This window comes from Rhineura floridana, chromosome 2, assembly GCF_030035675.1.
Source record: "Rhineura floridana isolate rRhiFlo1 chromosome 2, rRhiFlo1.hap2, whole genome shotgun sequence".
In the NCBI taxonomy this organism is placed as follows: domain Eukaryota; kingdom Metazoa; phylum Chordata; class Lepidosauria; order Squamata; family Rhineuridae; genus Rhineura; species Rhineura floridana.
Genome location: NC_084481.1, coordinates 128948591 through 128970474, shown reverse-complemented (window position 1 = coordinate 128970474; position 21884 = coordinate 128948591). Strand labels below are relative to the sequence as shown.

Genomic DNA, 21884 nt, shown 5'->3' with positions numbered 1-21884 from the left:
AAAAGGCAATAAAAACCAAAACATCAGTAAAAGCAGAAAGCTCAATAAAAACAGCTATGACAGCAAACTAGCTGAAAAAAGCATTGGGATAATTCAGTAGCTTTATTGCCAGATGCCTAAAAGCTAACTAACCAGGAACCAGCCAAGTGTCCCTGGGGAGAGTGTTTCATAATTAGGATACCACCCCCAAAACTGCCATGTCTCTGGTTGCCACCGGATCATCCAGAGAAAACCCTCAGTGGGGATCTTGGAGAGCAGGCAGGTTCATATGGTTAAGAATCAATATTTTTAAATGCCCCCAGGGATGGAAGATGCAGCTGCCCATAGAATTCAGTGGATAAATTTTAGATTTTAATGTAGCTGGATTTGGGTCCCAGTGTGTTCACTTTAACCCAAAACAACCCAGTGAGGACTGCGCATGCTCAGACACAGATGGGGAGAGGAAATGGATAGGCCTAGAGCGAACCATCTCATAAAATGTCTCTTCTTCTGTCCTCTTTTTCCAGCCACTGCATCCCCTCTTCCCACCTGCTGTTCAGTTTTCTCCCTCTCACCAGTCAGCCAGCATCTCTGAAATCTGAGCAAACTTGGTACCTATGGGGATGCTTTCCCCTTAGAGTTATTTTAATTTTTTTTTGTACATATGCAAATATCAGTATTTTCCCAAGTCTGCTGATAACCTCTCTTGTGCATCACTGTTGTTCATGGCTTGGTAAGTGATGACACTCGAAGAACTGAATCGGAAATGGAAAAATGATGTGATTTGAGATCAAGGCTGCAGTCTTATACCCATCTTTCTGAGAGTGAGTCCATTCAACTCAACTGGACAACTTTTGGACAGAAGTTAGATTGTACAATTTCAGTTGATTCTGTTTATAAAACTCCAGCGTAGTGTGAGTACAAGTAGGAAGAGGAGGGAAGAGTTTCTATAGCATTATTTTTTTAAAAAAAATCCATAAAATGACCATGTAACTTGCAAATAACCCCAACCTGAGAGAGTTCTATTTACATTTTAACCCTTTCATTTTGAATGGATTTGTGTGTGACTACTTTCCACTGAATCAAGGCCAGTGTGTTTACAAAAATAGTTCTTCGACAGGATTATTTGTATCATCATAGCAGATGGGAGAGTAGTGTATCTGAAGGCACATGTTCAAGACTCAGCCACATGGAATGATTATGGGGTGAGATAATCTTTTAGTGTATTTTTATATGGGTGAAGTGGACATTCTAAACTTGTTAGCTTCTTTGAGTATAGAAGCAGGGTGGAACAAAAAGGTATGATCTTTATGTATGTGGCACAAGATGCATGATTGACATGCTGCTTGTTCCCGAGACCTAATAAAAATGCTATCCCTGTTGTCATCAGTGAACTGAGAAATCAGCTGGGTACTATTCTGTTGTGCCTTTCTTAAATGCTAGTAGGATATGTGATTTACAGTGTAATCTGTACATGGCTGTTCAGAAGTCAGTCCCACTGAATTCACTGAATCCTGTTTCTACCTACCTGGGTGTAGGATTGCCTTAGACTGCAACCCTAAGCACCTTAGCTAGGGAGTAAGTCCAAATGAACTCGGTAGGTCTGACTTCTGAGTAACCATAGCTTGGTCTCTTAGGAAAGGTGTGTTTGATTAATACAAAATAGATTGGGATGTGCACAATTCTTCTTTTCTCTTGCTAAATGTAGACTTTGGAGAGAACATGGACTAAAATGCTGGCTTCACTGGCTTAGGCCATGCAGCTGAAAAGGTGGAAATAAAACCTCCTAGAGTAAACTTAGTTAACAAAAGTAAACAACTTATTCATTTAAAAATATTTATAGTCCATCTCTGGCAGAAATACATGACTAGCAACATCAAATTTACATACAAGATGGGAAGAGGTAGGAAAAACCGACAAGCCTATGTTGAGTGTAACTGTACAAATCTAGGTTTATTGCTGTGAAATCTTGTGACTTTCATTCTGGGCATACAGGCATTTTAGGAAGCCTCCCTTTCTTCGTGACTAGGTAACTGAGTGAACTGGAAAGAAGCAAGAATTATTTACCACCATAATTGCTGTTTACTTGTTTTGGTTTATCATATTTTTTCCCACTTCTCAGACAAATACTGTCTCCCAGTGACTCAAATCTTTTAGAAAATGAGACAACTGCAGAACATCTGTGTGTGTGTTCGTGGAACTCACTGTGGACTTTGCTCTGATCTAACTCTACAGGTGTGTACATTTAGTACACAGACTGAGACTTCCTACCTACTACCTATACTTGTCACTGCCACTATCTGATGGGGTGCCTGCTTGGATGTGGAGTGGGACAATTGCATTCCCCATTTTTTCTGACTAGGTGATTAGTACTGTCATTGATTTAACTAGGACTGTAAGAACACAGCCCTGGATTCACAATGCAGGTTCCCTCCCGAGGGAACTGTGCATGCAGCACCAATTTTCATGAAGGGTTCTCATCCAGCAAAAGGTGTGCTGGGTCTGAAGCTGGCTTCTGTCCTTGTGCTGCACTTGCTGGATTAGGGAAAAAGTATTTTGTCTTCTCTGTCTTTTAAATACATATTTTGCCTTTCAGACTATACATACTAAAAAGACAAGGTGCATGAGGAAAGGAGGGTGGAGAAACACCGCTTAGAGTTTTATTTAAATATAAGCAGTGTGTGTGTGTGTGTGTGTGTGTGTGTGTAAATTAATTAAATAAATAAATAAATGGTAAGAACATAAGAAGAGCCTGCTGGATCAGGCCAGTGGCCCATCTAGTCCAGCATCCTGTTCTCACAGTGGCCAACCAGGTGCCTGGGGGAAGCCCGCAAGCAGGACCCGAGTGCAAGAAAACTCTCCCCTCCTGGGGCTTCCGGCAACTGGTTTTCAGAAGCATGCTGCCTCTGACTAGGGTGGCAGAGCACAGCCATCATGGCTAGTAGCCATTGATAGCCCTGTCCTCCATGAATTTGTCTAATCTTCTTTTAAAGCCGTCCAAGCTGGTGGCCATTACTGCATCTTGTGGGAGCAAATTCCATAGTTTAACTATGCGCTGAGTAAAGAAGTACTTCCTTTTGTCTGTCCTGAATCTTCCAACATTCAGCTTCTTTGAATGTCCACGAGTTCTAGTATTATGAGAAAGGGAGAAGAACTTTTCTCTATCCACTTTCTCAATGCCATGCATAATTTTATACACTTCTATCATGTCTTCTCTGACCCGCCTTTTCTCTAAACTAAAAAGCCCCAAATGCTGCAACCTTTCCTCGTAAGGGAGTCGCTCCATCCCCTTGATCATTCTGGTTGCCCTCTTCTGAACCTTTTCCAACTCTATAATATCCTTTTTGAGATGAGGCGACCAGAACTGTACACAGTATTCCAAATGCGGCCGCACCATAGATTTATACAACGGCATTATGATATGGGCTGTTTTATTTTCAATACCTTTCCTAATTATCGCTAGCATGGAATTTGCCTTTTTCACAGCTGCCGCACACTGGGTCGACATTTTCATCGTGCTGTCCACTACAACCCCGAGGTCTCTCTCCTGGTCGGTCACCGCCAGTTCAGACCCCATGAGCGTATATGTGAAATTAAGATTTTTTGCTCCAATATGCATAATTTTACACTTGTTTATATTGAATTGCATTTGCCATTTTTCCGCCCATTCACTCAGTTTGGAGAGGTCTTTTTGGAGCTCTTCGCAATCCCTTTTTGTTTTAACAACCCTGAACAATTTAGTGTCATCAGCAAACTTGGCCACTTCACTGCTCACTCCTAATTCTAGGTCATTAATGAACAAGTTGAAAAGTACAGGTCCCAATACCGATCCTTGAGGGACTCCACTTTCTACAGCCCTCCATTGGGAGAACTGTCCGTTTATTCCTACTCTCTGCTTTCTGCTTCTTAACCAATTTCTTATCCACAAGAGGACCTCTCCTCTTATTCCATGACTGCTAAGCTTCCTCAGAAGCCTTTGGTGAGGTACCTTGTCAAACGCTTTTTGAAAGTCTAAGTACACTATGTCCACTGGATCACCTCTATCTATATGCTTGTTGACACTCTGAAAGAATTCTAATAGGTTACTGAGACAGGACTTTCCCTTGCAGAAGCCATGCTGGCTCTGCTTCAGCAAGGCTTGTTCTTCTATGTGCTTAGTTAATCTAGCTTTAATCATACTTTCTACCAGTTTTCCAGGGACAGAAGTTAAGCTAACTGGCCTGTAATTTCCGGGATCCCCTCTGGATCCCTTTTTGAAGATTGGCGTTACATTTGCCACTTTCCAGTCCTCAGGCACGGAGGAGGACCCAAGGGACAAGTTACATATTTTAGTTAGCAGATCAGCAATTTCACATTTGAGTTCTTTGAGAACTCTCGGGTGGATGCCATCCAGGCCCGGTGATTTGTCAGTTTTTATATTGTCCATTAAGCTTAGAACTTCCTCTCTCGTTACCACTGTTTGTCTCAGTTCCTCAGAATCCCTTCCTGCAAATGTTAGTTCAGGTTCAGGGATCTGCCCTATATCTTCCACTGTGAAGACAGATGCAAAGAATTCATTTAGCTTCTCTGCAATCTCCTTATCGTTCTTTAGTACACCTTTGACTCCCTTATCATCCAAGGGTCCAATTGTCTCCCTAGATGGTCTCCTGCTTTGAATGTATTTATAGATTTTTTTGTTGTTGGTTTTTATATTCTTAGCAATGTGCTCCTCAAATTCTTTTTTAGCATCCCTTATTGTCTTCTTGCATTTCTTTTGCCAGAGTTTGTGTTCTTTTTTATTTTCTTCATTTGGACAAGACTTCCATTTTTTGAAGGAAGACTATTTGCCTCTAAGAGCTTCCTTGACTTTGCTCGTTAACCATGCTGGCATCTTCTTGGCCCTGGCAGTACCTTTTCTGATCTGCGGTATGCACTCCAGTTGAGCTTCTAATATAGTGTTTTTAAACAACTTCCAAGCATTTTCGAGTGATGTGACCCTATGGACTTTGTTTTTCAGCTTTCTTTTTACCAATCCCCTCATTTTTGTGAAGTTTCCTCTTTTGAAGTCAAATGTGACCGTGTTGGATTTTCTAGCCAATTGGCCATTTACATGTATGTTTAATTTAATAGCACTATGGTCACTGCTCCCAATCGGTTCAACAACACTTACATCTCGCACCAGGTCCCGGTCCCCACTGAGGATTAAGTCCAGGGTTGCCGTCCCTCTGGTCGGTTCCATGACCAACTGGTCTAGGGAATAGTCATTTAGAATATCTAGAAACTTTGCTTCTTTGTCATGACTGGAACACATATGCAGCCAGTCTATGTCCGGGTAGTTGAAGTCACCCATTACTACCACATTTCCTAGTTTAGATGCTTCCTCAATTTCATATCTCATCTCAAGGTCTCCCTGAGCATTTTGATCAGGGGGACGATAGATCGTTCCCAGTAGATCTCTTTGACATAAAAGTGGGAAGCTGTCAGCAGACATCTGTATCAGCAGGAGTTAGGCTGATAGTCTGCCTTGGATGTAGAGGCACTGCAACTGCGACTAGCCACAGAACCAAGGGCTGTTGAGTGAACCCAGTTGTGGTGCTGAGGTTCTGTTGGACTCCTTGACTACTTAAATGTGCCTAAAGAAGAACCTTGTGTGCGTGGAACATGAACTCCGCATTTATTTATTTTCAGAGCCTAGATAAATAGATGGAGACTCACTGTATATTTAGACAGAAGCGACTTATTTCTTAGCTGGGGTCTGACAGCTGATATAAGTTTCTTTTGGGGTAGGAGATGTGTTTTTAGACTTCTGCACTGAGGTTGCAATCCTACTTACCTTAATTAGGCTTTCTTATAAAATTCAAATTAATGAACCTAAGGTAGTCATGTCTGTTAATACAGAAGGGTAAATATGACTTGATAGGTATAACTGAAACTTGGTGGGATGACTTCTATGAGTGGAATACAACAACAGAAGGATATCACTTGTTCAAAAAGAATAGTGAAGGAGGCAGAACTGCACTATATGTTCAAAAAGTATATCCCTGCACAGAAATACAGGAACATGAGTTTGGTAGCCACACCAGGAGTATCTGGATTAAAATTAATGGGGCAAGGAATAAAAGAAACATGGTGGTTGGAGCCTACTACTGGCCACCCAATCAAGGAGAAGATGATGGTGGAACTTTAGAAAACCAAGCTGCCAATGTTTTAAGGAGGCATGATGTAGTAGTTGAGCCAGTATGGTGTAGTGGTTAAGGTGCTGGACTACGACCTGGGAGACCAGGGTTCGAATCCCCACACAGCCATGAAGCTCACTGGGTGACCTTGGGCCAGTCACTGCCTCTCAGCCTCAGAGGGAGGCAATGGTAAACCCCCTCTCAATACCACTTATCATGAAAACCCTATTCATAGGGTCGTCATAAGTCGAGATCCACTTGAAGGCAGTCCATACTGATGTAGTAGTAACGGGGGACTTCAATTACCCCAATATCTGTTGGGAGACAAATTCTGCCAAGCACAGCCCTTCCAAGAAATTCCTGAACTGGGTTGGCAACAACTTTCTCCTAGTCGAGGAAGGAACTAGAGGATCAGCTATCCTTGACTGGATTCTAATTAATAGAGATGACTTAGTGGATGAAGTGGCACTTATGGGAACTCTGGGGGAAAGTTCTTGATTTTAAAGGAAGCAAAAGCTGAGAGTAGCCATACACGCACCCCAGACTTCAGGAAAGCCGATGCTAATAAATTCAGAATAGTTAAGGTTCAATGGCAAGTGACCCTAATGAGAAAAGGAGTCCAAGATGGGTGGGAATTTCTAAAAGCGCAATGGCCAACAATTCCATCAAGGAAAAAAGGAAGACAGCAGAGGAAGCCAATGTGGCTTCACAAAAACCTTAGAGATGACCTGAAAACAAAAAAGGGGCACATATAGGAAGTGGAAGGAAGGCCAGGCTACAAAGGAAGAGTACAGACAGGTAGCACAGGATTGCAGGGATGGCGTCAGGAAGGCTAAAGCTGAGAATGAGCTGAGGTACATGCATAGTAAAAGACAGAGAAAAGAAATGGTGGTATAGCTACTCATTGAGGATGACAAAAATGATAACAGATGACAAAGAAAAGGCCGAAGTGCTTAATTCCTACTTTGGCTCAGTCTTCTCCCCAAAGAAGGTCTATGACCTTCATGGCAAATGTGAAGTTGAAGGTGCAGGATTGCAGCTTGAGGTTGATAGACAAATAGTCAAGGAATACCTAATCACTTTGAGTGAGTTCAACTCTCCAGGCCCTGATGAACTGCATCCTAAAGAATTGAAGGAACTGGCTGAACTCTCAGAGCCAGTGTCTATTATCTTTGTGAAATCATGGAGGATGGGTGCAATGCTGGATGACTGGAGGAGCGCTAATGTCCCTATCTTTAAAAAGGGCAAAAAAGAGGAACGTGGGAACTACAGACCAGTCAACATCAATCACTGGAATCAATCACTGGAAAAAATCTGGAGCAGATTATAAAGCAGTCAGTCTGTAAGCACTTTGAAAACAATGCAGTGATTACTAGGAGCCAACATGGATTTATCAAGAACAAATCCTGCCAAACTAATCTTAATCTCATTTTTGACCCAGTAACCTCCCTTGTAGACTGTGGGAATGCTGTGGACAAAATATATCTCAACTTCAGCAAAGCATTTGACAAAGTGCCCCATGATATTCTGATTAGCAAGCTAGCTGAATGTGGGCTGGATGGAACAACTTTCAGGTAGATCCACAGTTGGCTACAGAATCATACTCAAAGAGTGCTTATCAATGATTCCTTCTCAAATTGGGGGGAGGTAATGAGCACGGTATCGAAGGGCTTGGTCCTCGGTCCAGTGCTCTTCAACATTTTTATTAATGACTTGGATGAGGAAGTGCAGGGAATGCTTATCAAATTTGCAAATAACACAAAATTGGGAGGGATAGCTAATACCCTGAAGGGCAGAAACAAATTCAAAGAGATCTTGATAGGCTGGAGTATCGGGGTGAAAACAACAGAATGAAATTTAACAGAGATAAGTGCAGTTCACTTGAAAAACAAAGGATAAGTACAAGTAGTGCTGTGACTTATGACGCAGCTGGATCAAAGCCAAAAGGAAGCCCATAGGCTGATGCGCACAGATGCAAAAGGAGAGTCTGGAGTTGTAGGACGCACACAACAGGAACATGGAGTGTGAGAAGCATGAACCAGGGAAAGTTAGAAATTGTCAAGCAAGAAATCGAACACATCAATATTACAATACATAGCATGAGTTAATTAAAATGGACAGGAATGGGACATTTTCACTCCAGCAACAACAAAATATTTTAGGCAGGAAATGAGAAATTAAGAAGAAACGAGGCTGCTTTAATAGTGAGAAGTGACATAGCAAAAGCAATTAGAAACTATAATGCAAGGTCTGAGCGAGTGAGATCAATGAGATTAAAAGGAAACCTACTAACATAACCATCATCCAAGTCTACGCTCTAATGAAAAACGCAGAAGGAGAGGGATTGGAGAGATTTTACGCAGAAGTACAGGAAGAAATTGATCACACACCCAAACAAGATCTGCTGATAATCATGAGGGACTGGAATGCAAAACTAGGGAACAGAGAAGAACTAGGAATTGTGGGGAAATGGGGCCCAGGAGATAGAAATGAAGCAGGAGACTTATTGAATTCTGTGAAGCCAGTAATTTGTTTCTTGTGAACACATTTTTTGAGCAACCAAAAAGACGACTGTACATGTGGACATCACCAAATGGTCAATATAGGAATCAAATTTATTATATAATTGGTAACAGAAAATGGAGAAGTTCCATTCTTTCTGTGACAACAAGACCAGGAGCAGACTGCAGTACAGATCATGAACTGGTCATATCAAAAATCAGAGTAAAGCTAAAGAAGAACAACAAAGCAATCATAATGCCAAAATACAATTTAAATAACATCCTAGAAGAATATAAACATCAAATAAGGAACAGGTTTGAGGCTTTAAACTTAGCTGACAGAGAACCAGAAGAACTATGGAGTAAAGTCAGAGACATTATCAGGGAAGAATGCAAAAAGGCAATACCTCCAGTTAAAAAGAGAAAAAGGCCTCAATGGATGACTGAAGAAACTCTTAAAATGGTTAAAGAGAGAAGGAAAGCAAAAGGAGACAGAAACAGGGTTAGAACCCTAAATGCAACAATACAGAGACTAGCACATAGGGACAAAGAACTATTACAGTAGTTATTGTATATAAATAGAAGAGGACAACAAAAAGGGAAGAACAAGAGCCCTATTCCAAAAGATTAGAGAAATGAAAGGGAAATTTAAACCAAGAGTAGGAATGTTGAATAATCAATAGGAGAACACACTGACTGACCGAGACGAAACAAAAGGAAGATGGAAGCAGTACACTGAAGAACTCTATAAAAGAGATGCAAGGATGACAGATTCATTCACAGAGGAACCATATGATGAAGAACCAGAAATTTTAGAATGTGAGGTGAAAGCTGCTCTTAAAATACTTGGAAGAAACAAATCACCAGGAACAGATAGCATACCAATAAAGTTGCTACAAGCTACTGAGACTGAATCTGTCCATGTTTTGACAAAAATTTGGCAAGAAATATGGAAAACTAAATAATGGCCCACAGACTGGAAGCGTTCCATATGCATCCCAATTCCAAAGAAAGGGGATCCCAGGGAATGCAGTAATTATTGAACTATTGCCTTAATATCCCATACAAGTAAAGTAATGCTCAAGATTCTACAACAAAGGCTCTTACCATATATGGAGTAAGAAATGCCAGATGTCCAAGCTGGATTTAGAAAAGGAAGAGGTACCAGAGATCCTATCGCAAACATACACTGGATAACGGAAAGGACCAAGGAATTTCAGAAGGAAATCACCCTGTGCTTTATAGATTATAGGAAAGCCTTTGATTGTGTAGATCATGAAAAACTATGGAATGCTTTAAAAGAAATGGGGGTGCCACAGCATCTGATTGTCCTGATGCGCGATCTATACTCTGGACAAGAGGCTACTGTAAGGACAGAATATGGAGAAACCGATTGGTTCCCAATTGGAAAGGGTGTGAGACAGGTGTATTTTACCACCCTATTTGTTTAATCTATACACAGAACGTATCATGCAGAAAGCGGGATTGGACCAAGATGGAGGTGTGAAAATTGGAGGGAGAAATATCAATAATTTAAGATATAGAGATGATACCATATTACTAGCAGAAACCAGTAATGATTTGAAACGAATGCTGATGAAAGTGAAAGAGGAAAGCCCAAAAGCAGGACTACAGCTGAACGTCAAGAAGACTAAAGTAATGACAACAGAAGATTTATGCAACTTTAAAGTTGACAATGAGGACGCTGAACTTGTCAAGGATTACAATACCTCAGCACAGTCATTAACCAAAATGGAGACAATAGTGGAAGAAATCAGAAGAAGGCTAGGACTGGGGAGGGCAGCTGTGAGAGAACTAGAAAAGGTCCTCAAATGCAAAGATGTATCACTAAACACCAAAGTCAGGATCATTCAGACCATGGTATTTCCGATCTCTATGTATGGATGTGAAAGTTGGACAGTGAAAAAAGCAGATAAGAGAAAAATCAACTCATTTGAAATGTAGTGTTGTCAGAGACCTTTGCACATACCATGGACTGCGAAAAAGACAAATAATTGGGTGTCAGAACAAATTAAACCAGAACTGTCACTAGAAGCTAAAATGATGAAACTGAGGTTATCATACTTTAGACACATCATGACAATACATGATTCACTAGAAAATACAATAATGCTTCGAAAAACAGAAGGGAGTAGAAAAAGATGAAGGCCAAACAAGAGATGGATTGATTCCATAAAGGAAGCCACAGACCTGAACTTACAAGATCTGAACAGGGTGGTTCATGACAGATGCTCTTGGAGGTTGCCATAAGTCCTAATCGACTTGAAGGCACACAACGACAACAACAACAAAGGGAAAAGTTCTGTGTTTTGTAAAAAGAAACCCAATGCAAGTTACAAGATGGGGGATACTTGGGTCACCAATACTACATGTGAGAAGGATCTTGGAATGGTTGTTGATCGCAAGCTGAATATGAGCCAACAATGTGATGTGGCTACAAAAAAGGCAAATGCTATTAAAGGCTGCCTTAACAAAAGTATAGTTTCCAAATTGCGTGAAGTACTAGTTCCCCTCCATTCGGCACTGGTTAGGTCTCATCTTGTATTGTGTCCAGTTCTGGCCATCAAGGATACAGACAAATTGGAACAGCTTCAGAAGTGTAGTGTGGTGTAGTGGTTAAGGTGTTGGACTATGACTTGGGAGACCAGGGTTCAAATCCCCACACAGCCATGAAGTTCACTGGGTGACATTGGGCCAGTTACTGCCTCTCAGCCTCAGAGGAAGGCAATGGTAACCCTCCCCCCCAAATACTGCTTACCATGAAAACCCTATTCATAGGGTCGCCATAAGTCAGAATCGACTTGAAGGCAGTCTGTCATCATCATTAGGGGAGGGCAACAAGGATGATCAAGGGACTGGAAACAAAGCCCTATAAGGAGAAAGAACTGGACATGTTTAGCCTTGTGAAGGGAATACTGAGGGGAGATACGATCAGGGCTTTAGAGTTGGGAGCAGTTTTGGGTGGAGTCGGAGTCGGTAGAAATGTACCGACTCCGATTCCGATTCTGACTCCAACTCCTTCATAAATGGCAAATGTATATTAACTAGTAATAACAACTTTACTGTACTAAAATGGTAGCACAAGGCATTTCATCACCATCACGTGAATCCAGAGCTTGGAAAAGTTACTTTTTTGAATTACAGCTCCCACAAGCCCAATCCCTGGGGCTGATGGGAGTTGTAGTTCAAAAAAGTAACTTTTCCAAGCTCTGGATTCACGTGGTGGTGATGAAATGCATTGTGCTACCATTTTACCAGAGCTTGGAAAAGTTACTTTTTTGAACTACAACTCCCATCAGCCCAATCCAGTGGCCATGCTGGCTGGGGCTGATGGGAGTTATAGTTCAAAAAAGTAACTTTTCCAAGCTCTGCATTTTACTACAGTAAAGTTGTTATTACTAGTTAATATACATTTGCCATTTATGAAGGAATCGGAGTTGGAGGTCTGGCGTACCAACTCCACAGCCCTGGATACGATAGCACTCTTCAAGTACTTGAAAGATTGTCACACAGGGGAGAGCCAGGATCTTGTATCAGTGATCCCAGAGTGCTTGACACAGAATAATGGGCTCATGTTGAAGGAAGCCAGATTTCAACTGAACATCAGGAGAAACTTCCTAACTGGTAAAGTTGTACGACAATGGAACCAATTCCCTAGGGAGGTGGTGGGCTCTCCAACGCTGAAGGCGTTCAAGAGGCAGCTGGACAGCCCCGTCGGGTATGCTTTAATTTGGATTCCTGCATTGAGCAGAGTTGGATTCTATGGTCTTATAGGCCCCTTCCAACTCTTTATTCTATGATTCAATTAACTTAAATGGGTCTACTCTGGGTAGGACTAGCATTGAATACCACCCATGCTAGTTATTGTGATTTTGTTTTATATTTTTAGTGTTGGATTTTTGTGATTGTGGTTGACTTGAAAGAGAAAGAGTGAGGTATAAGAAAAATAAATATATTACTGTATTCATAATCTTATTTCTGTAAGAAGCAATAAAGATTTGACTTTTGTTCTCCTTTCCTTTAGTTTACACATATTGCTGCAATGGAAATATTGGTGAAAATTGGGATAGTGACATTCAGAATTTATCTTTTGCCTTAGCAGAGGATATAAGGTTGTGCGCTTGTGTTTGTGACATAAGGACCCTTTGTTTGTACATTGACAAAAAAGATGGTAAACACTGCTTTATGTTTGCAAGGCTCACAGTATTTAAAGTGCAGTATTTTTAAAAACGAAAAGAAAGTCAAATTAGTTTCATTAATTTGAATGGGTCTACTCTGAGTAGGACTTAGCTGACTATAGCAGCCATGATAAATTATGCAGGTAATGCCAATTGCACTATGCTCCATAGGCCTGCAGCAATAACTAAGTTTTTAGTTGCTACCTGAACATAAATGCTGTGGGGGATAAATGCATCTCTGCAGGAAGGGAGTTCCATAACTGGGGTGCCACCAGTGAGAAGTCCCTACTTTGTGTATTGACAGTGGGCCATATTTGCCAAGAGTAGCATAAGCAGGGCATGACATGCATATCTCTGAACCTGGATTGGATGGCATTGGGGAAGCCGCTCTTTCAGATACTTGGGTCCTAAGCTGTTCAAGGCTACATACAGTAGAACCAACACCAGTAAGGTCAGTTAACTTAAGGGAAACTAATTTGCATTAAATAATCTTGTGTATGTATTTCTTTGGTTCATTTTTATTTTTGAAGGTGAATGTTTTTATTTTATCTTTCAACTGGAGTAGTTGTAAATTCAGAGTTCACATGTAGGGACTTCACCAAGCTATTGCTACCAAGACCTCTCTGGCTAAAGAGCAGATACTTGGATCATTCGCTTGTCTTTTTTTCAGACAGGAGAAAAGAGCATTACTTAGCACACCACAAGTGAAATCGGAAAGCTTGGAGAATCTCTTGGAAAACTTGAGTCTAAAGCCTGTTAATTCCCCTTCTTCAAATTTGTCTCGCCAAGGTACGTGACTTACAAACATCACAATTGCTTGCACCCAAGGGAAGGAACGGCTGCCTGGTTTTAAACTGCAGGGCACTGGCAAATTCAGTTTTCTGCCACAACATGCACTTTAAAATATAGTGTTCAAAATAGACGGAATACATTGTTTAGTGTATTTCCCTGAATTACAGCAGATGCTATCATCTGCCTGTCAGGATAAATCATAGCTGGCCATTCTTTGACACTGGCACATCTGGAGAGAAGCAAGGGCCTGATAGTGATTGTTATAGACCAGCCACTGCCAACCTGGTGCCCTCCAGATGTTTTGGGCAACTTGAATCGGCCCCAGCCAGCATGGCCCAGCCAGATTGGCAAAGGCTGATATAGACACTGTTTGCTTCTCCCTGCCTCCCCTAGCTTGTTATAGAGGCAAACTGTCCCAAGATACAAGAAGGGAGGCAGGGCTGAACATGTACTGTGGTGTGTACTGGATTGTAGCATAGGGGCCAATTTTTTATTTATTTTCTACATTTATATAGCCACCCCAAAACAGTTCTCTGGATGGGTTGCAAAGCAAAACCAATACAAAAATTAAATGTGCATCAAAAAGAATAAAAACTTAGGTTTAAATAAGAAGGCTTGGATGCCTTGCTGCCACCTCGTTCATCATTACTGCTGGGGAAAACAAAAACCAGATATTAACTTAGCTGTTTTTCTGTCATTGAAAACTGAGTCCTGATTAGAAAATGTAGCAAGCGGACAAGTTCTTAGTTTTCAGTTTGGAATCCTTGAATGTGACAGAGACTCTTGAAGCTAAGCAAGCCATTGTTCTAGTTCTAAAGACCTTAACAAGGGCTTCTTTCTTTATGCATCCTTATTAGCATGATTTATGTGATTGGATTCCCCATCCAGCAAAGATCACTTGCAAGTTACACAGGAAAAAATGTAAAGCATTTTGGCTATTTCCAAATGCTTGCTGTTCACTATAGAAATCACTATTGGTCGCCTTCCTTTTACCCTGATAAAGTACATATGTAAGTTGATAAGGGACTTGCTTACTGATTAATGCATTAAGTATTATTGCAGTAAAGTATGAAGACTCCTATGCTAAAAGACAAATACTGCAATGTCAGATTGCCACTTAACCCTTAAATAACTTTTGCTAACTGGATTTTGGTGTTTGGCTTATGCTTTTCACTTGTCCTAGTTATTAATGAAGTCTGGAGAGAGCAAACAATTACCCGCCTCCTGCAGCTTATAGATCTTCCACTTCTTGACCCTTTACTTGAGTACCAAAAGGCAGGATCTAAATTTCCAGAAAGCAAACTAGTGTCTGAATGTAACATCGCCAGCAACTACCTGGACCGAGAGATTTTGAAAGCCTTTGGTGACTCTCAGTAAGTATGTTGATGAATATGAAGGCAAAAATCTGATTTTACAGACAAGGGGTGGAATTCAAAATAGTGCTACATCTCTCACTCTGTCAGTGTAAAGATTTTCCCCCTTGTGCAACAGAACATATTCCCTTCTCCCTGTGCACCCCCTCAATCTGTTCTAGGTATTCCTCCAGCCCTTTCGAGAAGATTTGAGGAGGACGCAGGGCACATGTGTGTATGTGTGGGTTTGAAACTTCCATTCCACAAGTGGAAACACAATGGGATGTAATACTTAAATACTGCCCTAGATTTACTTCAACCTGCAGGGCAAATAGCATCTTTACAGATGACATGGGGAAGAGGATTTGAACCAGGAAAATAACATAGTGGAAGGATTCCTTTTGTTCCCTCAGTACTGTAGCTCCAATCTGAATTGCATTCCCCAGATGCTTTGATCCTTCTTTCCTTAAACCCCGCCACAGATCCTTCCGTGCATTTCTCACATCACATCTAGATTTGGCCCTAACATGTTACACTGATCTCAATGGGGCATACTTGAGAGTAGCAGACTTCCTGGAGGAGGGCCAGTGTCTTAAAAAAATATACAGATCTTAGAATTTTCATTTTCTAGGACAGATGAATGGCTGTCGGCAGCAATAGACTGTTTGGAGTATCTCCCAGATCCAATGGTTGTTGATGTGAGCCGTACCTTGCCTGATCGGCCTGACAAAGTACATGTTGGGAAACTACTGCTGTTTGATACCATTGGTAGATACTATAGCCAAAAGAAAGAGCCACTCTTAAATCATGCACCTGAAATCCACCTGGGCATTGCAGAGCTGCTAGGTAAGTGCAACAAGCTTCATAAAACACCAAACAAAAGGCAAGTGAAAGGCTAAATCCTTAAATTTGGGATGCCATCCAGTGAGAAGTGATTTCTTCATAGCCATGGAACACTCCAGGTTCTTCCCTTAAGGATCCCCCCCCAAATGGTAAGCCCAAAAATTGCAGGCCCTAGCCTTCAGTGGGAGGCCAGTATGCCTGCAGGAAAGGACACAGCACTTATTAGATCCCAGGCTAAAGGGTTCCATTAGGAACCCAATTTCACTTCCCCAGGATCTTTTAAGGTACTTGAGGAGTCCCTTGGCCAGGGGTTAGTGAATTGTGATTGGTGGTTAAAAGTGCTTCCCTTGTTCGAAATTCACCTGTTTTTAAGTTATGAAGTGACCGCAACTTCAGGGTAAAGATCTTGGGGTTAGGATACATGCTGATTCCATCCTCCCTTAAGCTCCCTCATAGAGCACAGAGAGGAAGTTAACTCTGCCCTCCATGTGCTGTGTTGGAGGGGCAAGAAACGGCTGCTTCAGTCCTGAACCTAAGATATTGTGTGTTGGAATGGGATGGGGAAATTCTTTTTATTCCCTGGGAGTTCTTAATAGGCCCACAATTTGTTCCAATTTACTGAAATTCCCAGTGTGTGTGCGTCTAGTACCAGTGATTCAAGGTATGCGTTATCATAAGCCTATATAGCTGGAATTTGTACTTGCAGTCAAGCCCATATCGTGTTTTTGGGAACCCTGAAAATTTGCCAGAATTTGCTAAAACATGTTTTGTCCTTGAAGTTTCTGTGGAAAACATGAAGAGATTCAATGACAGACATGTTTTCGTGGGCAAAGTTCCTCCAAGGTAGAAAGTTTGAAAACCAGTGGTCTTGTATGATACCTAGTCAGTTCCATCCCTCCTATAAACATTCATAGGTCATGCACTCTACCCCCTTAGGAGCCAGTGTGGTGCATGTTTGAGTGTTGGACTAGGACCTGGGAGACCAGCGTTCGAATCCTCACTTAGCCATGCAGCTCACTGGGTAACTTTGAGCCAGTCACTGTCTCTCTGCCTAACCTACCTCACTGGGTTGTTGTGGGGATTATATGTGGAGGGAGAGAACCATGTATGCCACCTTGCACTCTTTGAAGAAAAGGTGGTATATAAATGCAATCAATCAACGTGTATCAAAGCTGCATGTGTTCTTTTATCATGTCTTTACCTGATATGGGTAATTTCTGAAGCTAAGCAAGCTGAGGTCTGGCCAAACATTTGGGTCCTCAGGAGGTATCTCATCCATCATATCTGCTCCTTTGACTTCATTGGAGGAAGGGTGAGCAGCTACCTTAATGAACAATCAAAATGTGTAAAAGTGAAATTGGATATTGGTAAGGATTGTGTGCTAGTACTGCTTCCCAAGCTTTTCTTGCATGTCCATCACTGTGCAATTGAAGGTGTCTGACTATCTTGGTGCTGTCCTTATTGAAGTAACTTTTGGCTAAACTGGGTGTGTGCGTGCACTCCATACTTGAAGTTACTGAGAAGCAAAATAGCTTGGCTAAGTGAAAAGTACGTATGAATAATCTGCCAGCAATCTGTCAAAACTAAAAATCTTACAGCTAACAAGTAGCTAGAATACTAATTAGATTTGCAGATGTGGATTGTGATGGGAAGCATTTTAGAGGACAGCAACATTGATGATCTTGCTAAGCACCATATTTTTAGTAAGAAATTGAGTAACAGGCCAGTTAGCTAACACTGTAATGCTGACAGCATGTCAATTAGATGGCTGTGGTTGCAGAAATTTATTTCTGTGCTCTTGTGGCAGGAGACAGTCCATCTGCACAGTCTTTTTAAAATGCTCTTTCAAATGCCTAGGCTTACTTATATTCACATGTGAATGCATTATGCATCTTCAGCAAGTAGCATTCCTCTTCCCCAAAACAGGAAGCAGGTAGTCTTGTCATCTTCTGGCTCTGATATGTAGCCAAGCCGTCATAAATGAGAAGGATGGAAGAGACTGGAAACTAAATAACAAGAATACAATTACGTAATACTAGTCCAATGAATCCAGTTTGTTTAGATGGCTAACAAAGATTAAACCCAATGTAGCTAGTCAGTCTGCTGGATACGCTTTCTGCTGCCCAAACAAAGAATCTCTGGAGGCGTTAGTTGACTCTCACAATGTTTTCAAAGGACATTGTGAAGACAAAATCTATTGACTATTTCACTGATCCCAGGTAGCTAGTCCTAACTTCTGCTATGCTATTTTATCTCTCTGATAAGATGGATTCTGCTTCAGAAGATAGTTCCTTTTGCACCATAATGGCTGGGGCTTGATATAGGCCTTTCTAGAGAGTCAGTGTGGTGTAGTGGTTAAGGTGTTGGACTACGACCTGGAAGACCAGGGTTCGAATCCCCACATAGCCATGAAGCTTACTGGGTGACCTTGGGCCAGTCACTGCCTCTCAGTCTCATGAAAACCCTATTCATAGGGTCGCCATAAGTTGGAATCGACTTGAAGGCAGTACATACATAGGTCTTTCTGGCAAGCAGAAAGGATAATGGATAACAAGGTTCTTTCTCTTGCTTGGTGGCAGGGAGGAAGGATCAACTGAGGCAGGTTTGGCTTAAGTTATTAAGACGCTAAAATGGGACTAAATGGGCAAAAGGCCTGATGATTCTACATGTAGGGAAAGTGCTAGCAGTTCTCTATCTTCTCTATGCCATGGCAGAGATAAAGCTGATGGGTTGCAAAGCTATTCTATTCAGCAGAGGTAACCAACATGGTGCCCTCCAGATGTTGTGGTCAGCAATTCCTGTCATTGCTGACTTTTAGTCATACTGGCTCAAGCTCATGCAGTCCAACAACTAAGCATATATTCTGCAACAAGCACAGACCTTGTTAACATTCTTTATCTAAATTCTTGGAAAATATGTCGGTTCTAAATTTGTATCTTTCTTCAAACATGACACATGATGGTGGAGTTGTGTGGATTGGCATTAAGAAGTTTTTTCTGCACCCTCTCTCTACTTCCCCCATAGTTGAGGATGTACATGGGTGAAATGGTCCTAATTAAGCCAACTGTGGAATAAAAGTTCTTAAAAAATAGTTGGTCTTTACAGTATGAAATGGCAACCAGTGAAGAATCTTTCAAAATGGGGGTGGAGTGGGGAATAAGCCCCATTCAGAAAGCACCTACTCCAAATTTCTAGATAACTAGCTATATTCTTTAGCAAGCAACTACTTTCTTGTATTTTCGGAGTGAAAACTCTTTTTAAAAATGCCTACTGTATAGCTTGATGGTAACTGTGTTTTTACTAGCAAACTTAACAAGTTTGTGGTGATGGGGAATTGTTGGTATTTAAATAGAGAAGCAATGTAATGTTGTTATAAACTGCATCATTCTTCTTTGTTCCAGTCAATGGGAAAACTCATAAAGCTTTGGAAGCAGTTCAGCTCTACTTGAAGCTACTGGAAAGCCCGACAAGAGAGGAGTTCAGGAGGCTACTGTACTTCATGGCTGTTATAGCTCAGAATTCTGAGCTTAAGCTGCAAACAGAGGCAAGTGTGATCACTTGGGGCCCCTTCTCATGCAATAATTGCCCTGGGCCGCCCTAGGCCGCCCTGGGCTCCTGCTGGGAGGAGGGCAGGATATAAATCAAATAATAAATAAATAAATAAATAACATGGGAGTCATTGGAGCATGGCTCCTCCCTGTGCTATTAGTTAATGTTTGAAATATGAGATTGCTGTGGTAGGAGCTCATGCCATGATTCCTTACTGTGGCAGCATCACCCCTCCTGAGGACAGCAGAGCTGAAAGGAAGGAACCACCACATGGGATCCTCCCACATGACTTTGGACTTCTGATATTATTAACCTGTGCATCAAAGAGCCACACCGCAGCAATTTCCATACCAAGATAATATTGTTTTCACATTTTAATATTGGGTGGTAGTTAACACTAGTGCTACTCAGAGTAGACCCACTGAAGTTGGGTCATGGCCAACTTCAGTACATTAATTTCAGTGGGTAAGTAGGACTTAGTTGAATACAAACCCTGTGTGTTGATATTTTTTTAATCTGCACTGGGACCTTATGGTGAAGGGTGGGTAAGAAATAATAGTTAACCATAATAGTAAACTATAAGTAATGTGTTGTACCCAGGCTGCTGTTTTGCTAGTGCAGCAGAGTTCCCCTCTTCTCCCCTGCAGCTCCTCTCCCATCCAGTTCACCCTCAAAATGTGCTCTAGAGAATTTGAGGAGATTGAGGGTGTATGAGGAGAGGAAGAAGAAGTCCTACTGCATAAACAGAATCCTGGGTCAGCTTGGATACAACCCCTAAATAATAAATAAAAATAATATTGGAAGGCAATCTTAGTGGGTGACTCCAAGCACATTTGGGCATAAGCTCTACTTAAATCAATTTATTCACTTGTATCCCTGTGGCATCTATGACTTTCTGCGGTCTTATGAAGCAATCTATTTACTAAGAAGACTGTGAAACCTGCGCTTGAAAACAGAGTAATAAACTGGGAAAAGTTTACTTAAATATTTTCCCTCCTCCTATTTTGTAGAGCGACAATCGGATGGTTGTGAAGAGAACTTTCTCTAAAGCTATAGTCAACAATAAAACTTTATCTAAAGGAAAAACTGACCTTCTAATTTTGTTTTTGGTGGACTATCAAAAAGATGTCTTAAAAGTAAGTGCCTGAGAGTTTATTTTTCTTCTGTTGCTTGTTACTGAATTATCTATCTAAACCTGAATGACTGAAAGCAGCTATTGCTTCTTTTCTTCAAGATCCCAGGGACATTGCATAAAATGGTTAGTGACAAGCTTGTAGCTATACAGCAAGGGAGAGATTCCAACCAGAATACAGGTACGCATGACTTTATTAATATTTTAGTCCAAGGATGGGGAACCATGGGCCCTACAAATATTGCTGGACTACATCTCCCATCAAGGGGCGCCTCTCCCTATATGTACCAACCCAGACCCTGCTGCACTTGATATTGGAGGGCCTTCATGTGCTCTATCCAAAGGAGGTGTGGAGAGTAGCAACATGAGAACAGGCCTTCTCAGTGGTGGCCCCTCATTGACAGAACACTCTTCCTAGGGAGGTATGCCTGGTGTCATCATTATACATCTTGAATTCATGCAGTGAGCAGCTTGAATCAAGCTGCATCTGCCAACAAAGGGCTTGAATTCAGGAAAGCTTCGCTTGTGGCAGGGATCATCTCTGCTCAGGAGGGCATTGCTGGGGGGGAAATGACCACACAGGTCAGATTAGCACACCTGGCAGATTAGCACACGCACTTGACCTACATGCCAGGAGTTCCCCATGTGTGCTGTATGGATTTAAGATATCTGTATGTAGGATAAGTTCTTAGGAAAAGCTCTCCATCAATGCCAAGAATTATCACCAAACTTTTATGAATGTTTTTTCATGCTTGCTTTAGGATATACTTTCTGCCAGCAACTTGACAAAAATGAGTATCACTGCAGTGCAAAGAAGACTACAAAAGAAGAACTTTTATCTTTACTAAAAACAATTGATGAGGATTCCCATCTCTCTGCCAGAGAACGAAAGAGGTTGCTAGATCAATTCTATACTAGTAATCCAGCTATCTTTTTGCAGTATTTTCATGACAGAGATACTGAAAGGGCTGTAGAACTTTAGACATAGTAGGCATGATACATACTAACAGTTTTTAGAAATTCTCATTTTGTATCTTTTTAGTTTTTTAATTTAAAATTAAATTAAATCTGTTTTGTAAATATCGATGGTTTCCCCCTGTTGTAATAACATTATTTAAAAATAATTAAAATTGCTGATTAAATATCTTATTGTTCAGAGGTATTCTCAATTCTTTCTTTTTTAAACTGGGCTGGGGAGGGAAGTCTAGGTCCAGTGAGTACAAGTTTTGTTATTAGGTCTATTCAAAAACTAATGTAAACTTTATGAACTTTACAAATGAACTTTCATTGATGGAAATAATTTTTTCCTCTCCTGATAATCTAATCTGTTCTTGCTACCACTGTCTGGATGATTAAAACTAACTTGATTTCTCATAAGACAA

The 21884-nt window shown here is 41.1% G+C and overlaps 1 protein-coding gene across 4 annotated transcripts in view; it reads left to right on the top strand.

The window, feature by feature from the left end:
• The window catches only part of DEPDC7 (DEP domain containing 7), a 26528-nt gene extending 4644 nt beyond the window's left edge, over window positions 1-21884 (top strand). For 2 of the 4 annotated variants that reach the window (XM_061610535.1, XM_061610536.1), the window contains exons 3-9: window positions 13505-13623; window positions 14810-14999; window positions 15610-15824; window positions 19223-19365; window positions 20381-20506; window positions 20584-20683; window positions 21264-21884. In XM_061610535.1, coding sequence (XP_061466519.1) covers window positions 13505-13623; window positions 14810-14999; window positions 15610-15824; window positions 19223-19365; window positions 20381-20506; window positions 20584-20683; window positions 21264-21484 — 1114 coding nt within the window. In that variant the 3' untranslated portion in view covers window positions 21485-21884. The remainder of the gene's footprint in view (window positions 1-13504; window positions 13624-14809; window positions 15000-15609; window positions 15825-19222; window positions 19366-20380; window positions 20507-20583; window positions 20684-21263) is intronic. The other 2 variants (XM_061610537.1, XM_061610538.1) reach the window with 1 other exon arrangement.